Raw genomic sequence first — 10,500 nt, 5'->3', positions numbered from 1 at the left:
GCCTATACACAGACTGAACATGAATCGAACCTACGTCTGAGCGCACAGCCAAGGTCCTGTGCTGCCAGAGACCCCGGACCGAATGTACTATGTAGCAAGTGAAAACAAAGTAGTTTTATAACGTGTTTTCAAGTCAAAATGAGCAATTGCTTAGTAGGTTAATTAACAGCAGATTTAATTATAAATTTTACCAGCTAACTCTCCTCAGATTGCATAGTGTGGTTTCCATATTCAAATCAAGGTACTACAGATAAAAATGCGCGTGTATTTTTTAAAAATATATCAGTCAATTATTTTGCTTATGTGAATTATAGTCTCTCCCACAAGAAACACGAGCAGTGAAACAACAACCAAGAAAAACATAAAATTCCTTTATTTCGCTGTGTTTAGGGTCCCATTGTCCGCCAGGGAATATAGTCGTTGTCAAATTATCGAGTCACCACGTATGCGCATGTCCGATCGATTCTCCCGACAATCGTAACAGGAGAATCAAGATGGCGGCTCTTCCAGTAGCGTCAATGTGTTTATTCTTTTAGATATCAGTATTAAAAAGCAATAACTAGTTCTGTCATAAACTCCCATGCTTTCATCCAACATGAAGATAAAAAGCAACAATTGCAGACGGAACTGATTGAAAAAGGGCTTTTTCGACGTCGGCGAAATGTGTGACAGCTATGCCCGCTCGCTGCTGCGGGTTTCGGTGGCGCAGATCTGCCAGGCGCTCGGCTGGGACGCCGTTCAGCTCACTGCCTGCGACCTGCTTTCCGATGTCCTGCACCGATACATTCAGCAGCTGGCCAGGGGCTGTCACCGCTACTCAGAGCTCTGTGAGTGTTTTCCACTGCACTGCTGCAGCGTCCCGCCGTGTGTTTGTGTGCGGAGCAGGCGGACTCTTCCCTGAAAGGAATTGGGGAGTGAACTGCCCTTTCTCACCTGCCCCTTATATGTTTTGTTTATTCGCAGGCAGGGTTTGTAAGTGTTCATGAACTAACTTCTTTTTCTACCAGTCCAGTGTACGGGCCTGTAGTAATGGGCGGGACATGTAATAAAGGGGCGTGTCGATAGGGCGGATGTATCCGTGACGTCATTACGGGGCGTGTCTGAAGTGTGGATATTGCCTGGACGTCCCCAAGGGGGCGTATCTAGGGGGGCTGAGTGTTGCTCAGTTTTCATCTCTGGTTTGATCTCAGAGGCCCAGCGTTGCTTGGATGCTAGCAAGGGGGGCATGTTCAGAATCTGGGTGTTGCTAAGATATCGACAAGGGGTGTGTCTAAACGAGGGTTGTTCTTGAGACGTCATTAAGGAGGCGTGCCGCTTGGTGAAGGGGTCCAACGTGGTCAGGACAACTGAAACTGTTCTTAATATTTGGGGCTACTTAGATGTAATGTATGAATAATTCATATTATTTCTAGTTATTATGGACTCAGCATAATTTGAATTATCACTTTGTTCTTTGAATGCTGTATTTTGTATAGTATGGGCTGTTACAAGATTGTTAAAGAGGTCTTCTTGCTATTAATATTAATAAGATAAGCTTTTTAATTACACACTGAATGAATGCAGTTGTGTTCTTAAAAAGTTAAATTTGCCATTAAGCTTTTTTTATTTTGTGTAACTAGATTTGTTCAGTGTGTCTAACCTTTGGTTGGCCCATGTTTGTAATTATTAGTGACAAAAATAAAAATTTTGCCATTTCTTCAGTTAGGCCATAGGCCTGGAAGGTGCTATAATTAAAGTATCAATTAAAAGTCTAATTGAATGAGTGCATTTCAGGTTTCTGTTTATAGCTATATAGGGGCAGCTCTTCCAGTTGTGGTACCCTTGAGCAAGATACTTAACCTAAATTGCTTCAGTAAAATAACGATGCTGTATAAATGGGTAAATAATCGTAAGTAGCTTAACATTGTAAGTCTCTTTGGAGAGAAGTGTCAGCTAAATGAATGAATGTAAACTATTTGTTTTGAATGTGAGTGATCCAAGGCTTTAAACTCTCCAGACATCCTGTGCAAATACTGTAAAGAAACAGACCTACTGTTGACCATCTCCCTTGTCTTAGATGGCCGGACCGACCCAATGCTGGACGATGTGGGCCAGGCCTTCAGGATGCTGGGGGTGAACCTGAATGAGCTGGAGGATTACATCCAACACCTAGAGCCCGTGGGGTTCGCCCACCAAACGCCCATGTTCCCTGTCAGCAAGAACAATCTGCTGCAATTCCCCCAGCTTGGGGCCCGGGATGTCGAGGAGAGGAAGGAGTACATCCCCGACTACATGCCACCCCTTGTCTCCTTACAGGAAGGTAGTTTTTTGCACTGTTACCTATATTTTTGAAATAGGTTTTTATAGGAAGTATACCTGGCTGCCTTTACCTGTTTTTAATTATTGATACTGCTCAATGAAGGAGGCAGGGCTGGCTGCACTTTTTCTCACATTATCCCAATAACTGTTACTACTGTTACATAGTAACATGTGGGTTAAGGGGGAGTTCAGGATTTTTAATGGGACACTAGATACGACTTAGCTTTTTACAGCTGTTTTGCCTTTGAATGTACAAGCAGTAAACTGACAAACATTTAAATTTGTTTGGCAGTGCATTGCTTCATAAATCTGACAAAATCGAGTAATTTCTTTTCTGTTTAACAGGTAATTTTTCTGTCCCATTGCATTGTCAGTTTTATTGCTTTCTTCACCATCTCTGCAGTTCTTGTAGAATTAACCTTTGAAATTTGTCATTCTAAGTTGTAAGTGATCTTCTCTAAAAATGTTACTGCAAACAACTTATTTCAGCATTTTTTTTTTCCTTTTTTTGATGTTTATGGTTTGTGGCTTTTGAGGAGATCGGCATGCCACTGAATTTTTGTGGCTTGATTGACAAGGACGATGTAGCTGTTAAGGTACATAGAGGGAAGATCTAACACGCTGTTTGTTTTTACAAGGCTGAAGGCATGTGTTAGATGTTAGACTCTGTTAGGGACAGAAAAGCCTGGTCTCACATGTGGTACTGTATGGGCCCTGTTGTGTTTTGTTGTTTTGTTTGACCAGGAAAGGTTGTGGACATTGAAATTACTGTAAATCAGAGGTGCAGCTAAAGCCCACAATGGACAGGATTTTGCTTGTGGTGCTGTTATGTTTTACTGAATATAGAACATTGCGTCAAGTATGAAATTTGATGACTCTGTCACCAGGGGGCGCAGTTTCCTCAAGCACTGCATGTGTGTAAACTACAAAACTGGGTCTCCACTCTGACACCTATAGAAAAAAGTGCAAAATGGAGCAAGAAAAGTGCCTCTTAACAGTGAAATAATATATACCCGCACTGTTTTCTCCTAAAAGAAACCATGAAAAATGTCATAAATGTAGACCAATGGGATATAATTCGGTAATTTGAAAGCATTCAGACCTAAAAGCTCATGTTATGAAACAGAGGAAATATAAAATGCTGGCTCATACTGTATAAATCTGCTGTTTGGGCACAAACACACAATTCAAGACACTTGCAGCACTGAGGTCGGAAGCAAACTGTAGACCAAGATGAAAGAAATGCTCCCTGGAGGCGGACAGTGTGGGATGTGCAGAGCGTTAGAAATTATTCTTTTACCACATGGTTTTTTCCAAAGCAACGTACAGTTGTTATTGTGTAGTACTTAGCTGACACCTTTGTCCAGTGTCACTTGAAATGCTAGATATCTTAGCTTTTGATTTCAAGTTAAATTGCATCCTTCTGTATGTCTAGTGAAATATCTATGGGGTCAAAATGTTTCACAGAGACACGGGCATTAATATGAGCAGATGTGTATTTGTAGCAGACGGAACAGATTTGTATCTTTCCTTATTAGCAGAGAGAGTCCCAACCACAGCCAAAATAATGTGTGATTTCTGCAAATAGCATAGTGATTGCACTCCACATCAACCAAGTTGTCTGTTATTTCCAACTCTCTGCTGCCATTGCAAAGAAATAGTTCCACAGCACTGTTGCCTTTGTCACATCTTTATTTCTTTGCCTTCTCTTTCGGAAAGTTCTTTTTGAGGAACAAAGAGCACGTGTGAACCAAGGGAAGAGTGCAAAGCCTTTAATGCTGAGCAGAGTGTTAAAAATGTTGAGAGGTGCAAAATGGTAAAAGTTATGGTAATTTCTGGCAGTTTGTTGCATGCACTTTTGATAGAAGAGATGGTGCAAAGTGATGATTTCGTATGTTGATGTTCACTTCTCCAGTCCCACAGATTAAGGTTTGACTTTTCCCAAAACTCTGCAAAACTCCTGATCCTCTCAAGGTGTCCCTTATGTGTGGGTGTGCCCAGTGGTGCCAGTAGTGGGGAGGAATAATGCCCATCTCTGTGACACTCATACTGTTTCAGTAATGCCGCATTATCGCACTCACCCCCACTGGCTCTTATCTCCACGCTAGTCCCTCCAGAGGAAGACTTATCTACACCTTGTACTTTCTGACAGTTTCTGTTGGACAAGGTCGGGATCATTTCAGTTTCTATCTCTTCTGTAGATAAGACTGGGAAAGGAGAGGGTGAGAATCAGTGTTGGCTACCACATTTACAGCAATTGGTCATGTTTTGTTTGGGACTAATTTTTATTGAGTGTCACCTACAAATTCCGCCTTCTCAGTGTCCACTGGCTGTTGCTACCTGTCTGTTCTGTACATGCAGTCTATTACTTTAAAGGTTGTGTGGCACCTCAGCTGACTACAGCTTCATGTTCATTCACCTATGGATCAAAACGAACAGCATATTCAGAAGCATCCAGGCGCATCAAAGTGTCATGAATGAAAATATAGCTCCTGAGTTTACCGCCTTGCATCTCACATACAAGAACATTTTTGTTATCAAGGCTTCAACAGGTCATGGCTTGTTGGGTGGCCCAGAAATCGGAACCTAGCTCAACCGTTCTTGAGTCCTGACCCTCCACAACTTCTGACCTCCCTGTAGAAGACATGGGCAGGCTTCTTGGTCCACCACTGTCTGAGACAATCTTGTCTGCCTCAACTTGGGATTGTGGTGTTTGCAACCAAACGGGACTTAAGCAGTCATCTGACTGCTGCTGTGCTTCTTTCACCCTCTTTTTGTTCTGTTTGCTTCCTCTCACTCTTATTTCTAACCCTTCACTCTTCTCTCTTATGTTCACTGTACTTCTCTATCACTGTCCCTTTCTCCAGGAGCTTCTGTGGCTTTCAAGTTTTGGGTTTGAGTGAAAACTGTCATGTCTGGCACTGTCTGAATTGGACTGATCCGTTTTATGCCACATACTTTTCTCAGTTTTTAAACGTGAATTTGAATTAAATAACCTTGAATTAAATAGGGAGAAAAATTAGTAGCAGGAGGAATATTTGCACCAACATGTTTAGTAAAATTTCCTGTTTCATTTGCATGATAAATGTTTTTGTCTTTTTGTTTTATAATACTCACTGGATATTTACATTCAGTTTCATCATCAGTGAGTTGTTTTGGCTGTGAAACCCTTGCTGTGTTTGCAGTGATGAGATGCAATCAACTTCCTCCTCCCATATTCCTTGCAGGGTTTATTTGAATCTGGTTTACTTACTCTGTGTTGAGTAATTTGTCACAGACAGACCTCTTGAGGCTTTTGTGTTTCTTAAAGTAATACTACGTTAAACTGGTATTTTATCCAAAAGCAATATGATACAATGATAACAAAGTCTGTACTACTTGTAAATTCTATAAGCTTTTAAGTAATTTTAAAAGAAGAATTCTAGTCATTAATTTTTAGTAAGCTTTTGACTATTTGGACTTGTGGTCTGAGGTATGGCAGGCCACTAAATGGATCTGGACAGGTACCTCCTGGACTGGAAGACCATCCACCTTAGACACCGACAAACAGAATTAATCTGAAAAGTAATACTTTGTAATGGGGAGGAAACAATTGCGCAGAGGAAGTCATGCAAAATGGACACAGGAAGGACAGTGGCTACATCTGAACCCACCACAATGCAGCCACCTCCTGAGCCGCTGGGCTTCTCGAACATAACACTGGCTCTTCAGCTTATGAACGTAGCCAGAATCAGAGGGCTGTTTTTAACTATTTTTGTTCACTTTTACCCCTAAATTTCAGTCAATAAACATTGGATAACATTTAAAAATACTCTGACTACACATACGGGAGAATGAAATTTCGTTTCTCTGTGTGATCTCTGTGCCACGTAAGACATATAGTGCAAGACAAGTGCAAATTCAGGCCAGTGCGGTACACAGGCCAGAGTCTGGCGACAATATGTAATATACACAGACAATATAAATAATACTAAAAAATTCACATTTACAGTACATAGAAAAGTATACAGGAAATATAATTTACATTGTCTTTGACTTTAGTCATTTTTATCAATTTTTGGAAATATTGCAATGACAAATGTTCAGTTGTTGATTCATCTTACAAGAAAGTGCAGTGTCTAATTTTATTAATGTTCACTGGTACTCAGCATTAACAGACAAAAGCTGTAAACACTTTAAATGATTTGAATTAAGCTGGTCCCACAGCCCTCTGTGAGTGCCTTTTACTGCCAGATTTCCTCTACACACGTTAATATGGATACATTTTTTCACTGCAGCAGACATATCTTAAGGTGCATAAGTGAAGTAAATACAATTAAAAATAAAATGGAGAAGGTTGTATCATGAAATTTTTAATTATTCGTAACTTGAGCCAGTGTGCTTCCTTTCTTCAGATAACATGATGTAATCTTGATTGTTTAATCTATAAATGTATTAATTTAATATTTTAATACATTTTTCATTTCAACACAAAAATAAACAACTATACATAATTACATCAATAATAAAAAATTATTTGAGCACAAGTGTGACTTACATGCTGGACTGTTATTCTCTATACATGATGACCTCAAGAAGCCATTAAAAATAAAAATTGTACTTCAGCTGAGCACCTGTCGAGTGCAGGCTTTCTTGCAGTACCCGTTGCGGTCGCCAGGTGGCGCCATTGTATCGCTCAGTGTCTGGGTGACTGAACATTTCAGCTTCCATCTCAGCCAAGTGGGAACGCATTCATTTTTTATGTAACAGAAAAGGCCCTTTTCAGTGTCTTTCATGATGTTTCTTTTTCATTCTAACTAAGCTGACCTCCTGCTTCTTGGGATTTTCCAGGTTATAAGCAGGCGTTATTTGTTGTGCATTGACTCAGATGAGCTGCTTGAGTTTTGGCTCACAGTTTAATTTTATCCCCTTGTTGGTTTTGCAGAAGACTGTGAAGTGCTTCTCCTGAAAGGTTGAAAATGGGAAGTGGCGTAATTCCTCCTGCTTTGCCATCGATAGCTTGTTTTTCTTTGTGTGCTACAATAAGTGGATGTGACTGCTTCACAAGTGCGTTCTTCAGATATATACACCACAGACACACCGTAGGTAATCCCGCCCACTCCAAAGGCTGACAGGGTGACAGGCTTACAGCACCATGTTTACTGTGTGCATTGCCAGCTTTGCGCTTTAACACAGGAGAGCGTATAGTCCATTGCACGCAGAACACAGTGTGAGTGTTTAATCATTCAGCGGCACCCTGTGTGGTTGAAGCTGTAGGAGCCCTTTCCTCCATGATGATCCTCCCTGCGAGGCTTCGGGATTCAGCCAGTACCCAGAACCCTCTCTACTCTCTCCACCTCGATCTTTCCCGGTCTTGCTCATGGTCAGAGGTGGGGAGTCTCACCCTATAAGGGGCACACATCTGGTGGTCTTCTTGAGCATGTACACTAGTTTGCCTTTCTATATATTAAACAGACCACACGGTGATACAGCTTTGTTCTCATTTGCACAGTGGTTCTTTTTAATGACCAGAGGCAAGACCCTTGGCTGCATGAGCAGCTGGTGATGTTGTGGTTAAACGTGGATTTGGGAATCTGAGTGACCCCGGGTCAGGCACCTGCTTGAGTTCAGTAAAAATGCCCTGCAGTGTTAAATGGCTATTGAAAGTTAACTGGGGAGTCAAGTTATTAGTTGGATTTTAACGTATTTATTTTACTTAGGTAATTTATAAGTGAAAGTAAATGACTGACTCTGGAGAAGGTGGCTTGTGAGTTGAGCAGTTCTGCTTCTCTTTGTAGCAATCGAAATGGGCTGCAGTAAACAGCGATCTTTTTTAACTTAATGGCCTTTACTTTTCACCACCCATTTCCTCCCATTGGCCACATCCCACGTAAAGCGGTGTCAACGCAACGCCATTTTGGTTGTGTTGGGGGGAAGTTGAACAAATTACACATGAATGTTCTCTCCAGACTGTTTCCCCGTCAGCATCCCGTCATTTCCAAAGAAATGTTTTAGTAAATCATGGGACCGTTTTCTGCAGACAAATATGAGTCTCCTAATAGATGTTGGCTTCCGCTGTGCCCCCACGCCCCTATGCCCTACAGCCCCTCCTGGAAGCCATTAGATTCTTCTGGGTATTTTGCGTGTGTTTGTTGTTTTTGGAGGGTTGGAGGCTCGGTTGGCCCATGCTGGCCTGGAACACGGTCTCTCTGGTGGGAATAAGGAGAGACCTCAACTTCAAAGCTTTGTCTGGTTGGTAATAAGACAAATACCTCATCTGTACTCGTGCGCTGGATTTTATAAACAGTTCATAATTGGAAAAAACTGGAAAAAGGCAGCAAGGGTTCAACTGGAAATGTAGAAAAAAATCCAAAAGTCTTTCTTTAGTGGTAACCTGTATTCAGGAGCTACGGTTACCAGAAGTAAGAAAGGGGGGGAAAAGAAAAACAAAATAATGCAGAGTAGCCGTGCATCAGCACCGGTGTGGGGTGTCCACGCAGGCCCGTTTGCCAGAGTTGTCTTTCTCTGAGTTGATGCTCTTGGAAACCTCTGGATCTTTTTGGTTGAGTCCAGAGGGCCGCTCACCTTTTCATCGGCTGGGAAGGTGGACCTTCTGAGGGCCCGATTGGCTCATTAGCTGAAGTAGCGTTGAAGCTCGGCTCTCATGCCTTCAGCAATGCTCAGAGCAGAGGCGGGGACGTGGTGGCCTCGTTGCCTCATCGCGCCGTCACCGCCACCATCTCTGTTTCCTACCCCCAGTACGAGCATTCGAGTGTTCTCATAGAGAGTGGGGCTGCCGGCCCAGGAGCAAGCTGTCGGAGTTCTCTGAGGGGCAGCTCTGAAGGCAGCTCCGGCACACCTTGCACACGGACACATACAAATTGCCTGTTTAGAACTCAGGTGACTCAGTAAAGAGAAAAGAATTAATTATCCTCCAGTAACATAATGAGTTGTACCTCTCTCTGCAAACATTCAATTAACTTTATAGTGTCTGCAGCCTAATGTGGTGTTTGACCGTCGGACCGCGGCAAAGAGCCTGCTGTAAGCACTTCATCGGCGGGGTCAAAAGTGTGTTGTATGTGTGTGCATGCTTGTTTCTTCTCTGTGAAAAATTGGTGAAAACTTGCCTTTAACAATATCATGCATCTTTCTCACGACATGGTGCGGCTGTGGCAAACCGGAGGTTTTCATCCTTACAGACGCTTAGGAGCCAACTCTTATCAGTGTTCAGTTTCCAGGTATCTTTCTTGTATTGTTCTTTAGTGCCTTTGTCACCCGTGTTCCTGAGTGCCTTTGGAGCTCCTTTATTCCTCAACCTCAGTGTTATAGCGATTGTAGCATCAGGATGAGGTTTGGGCCACTTTTGTCTGATCGCCCTTCCTAAGAGCTTCCACTTGAGAATTCTGCTTCCCCAAGCGATAGCTAACAGTCATGTAGGGACCACAGCCTATGCTCCTGTCACACACACACACGCACAGAGCGAGTTTCAAGTTGTTCTATGTGATTTCTGTTAGCGTGTATAATTTGAGTTTCTTGGTGACAACCCAAAAGCTGGGCAGGTGCAGGAAAAAGGTTGCGCTGATCAGACTGGCTGATGATTAACTACAGCTCAGGTGGAAAACCTGTCCAGTGAAGCACGATAACTAACGGCTCTGGGGATATTGCGGGCAACAGTCGGCACTGTTAGTTTCTGCTCCAGTGGAAGAGAGTTTATGTAAGAGATGCTGTTCAGCTTCGCAGGAGTCGAAGACGTGTACGGCGAGAGGTGAAGCACAAAAGTCTACTCATGACCCATATGGTGACCAAGGAGCGGCACAGAGAACTTTTGCCAACTGTGGCCAGTTACATTTATCACTAGTAGGTTGCTCATTCAGATTGCTCTTTGTTTGTTTGTTTAACAGCTTAAACTTTTTATTGAATTGCATCATTAATTCTCCAGCTGTGTAAATGGGTGAGAGTGTAAGTTATGTAAATCACTTTGGATAACAGGGTCTTTTAAACAAGTTTTTATGGTGCCCATTACCACATTTTCACAGAGTTTTTTTTTTTTCCATGGTCAGGAGATGGTCTGAGGAGATTATGCGGGACTGTGGTGGAGGAGGATCAGGAAAAACGTATGCAAACGTGTACTCACACATACACACTCGCTTCTGTTGTGCTCTCAAAATAACAGCAGTCTTGCCCGCTCATCTGCCCTTCACAAAACCCATTTTACACCCGGCT

General features: G+C 42.4%; 1 protein-coding gene across 1 annotated transcript in view; it reads left to right on the top strand.

Moving 5' to 3' along the window:
* Positions 1–488: 488 nt before the first annotated feature.
* LOC108931539 (transcription initiation factor TFIID subunit 3-like) overlaps positions 489–10,500 on the top strand; it is a 32,770-nt gene continuing 22,758 nt past the window's right edge. The window contains exons 1-2 of the mRNA XM_018747342.1: positions 489–827; positions 2,057–2,299. Coding sequence (XP_018602858.1) covers positions 662–827; positions 2,057–2,299 — 409 coding nt within the window. The 5' untranslated portion in view covers positions 489–661. The remainder of the gene's footprint in view (positions 828–2,056; positions 2,300–10,500) is intronic.

Source organism: Scleropages formosus, chromosome 2, assembly GCF_900964775.1.
Source record: "Scleropages formosus chromosome 2, fSclFor1.1, whole genome shotgun sequence".
In the NCBI taxonomy this organism is placed as follows: Eukaryota; Metazoa; Chordata; class Actinopteri; order Osteoglossiformes; family Osteoglossidae; genus Scleropages; species Scleropages formosus.
Note: the sequence above shows the minus strand (reverse complement) of the source record. Positions and strands in the feature narration are given on the sequence as shown.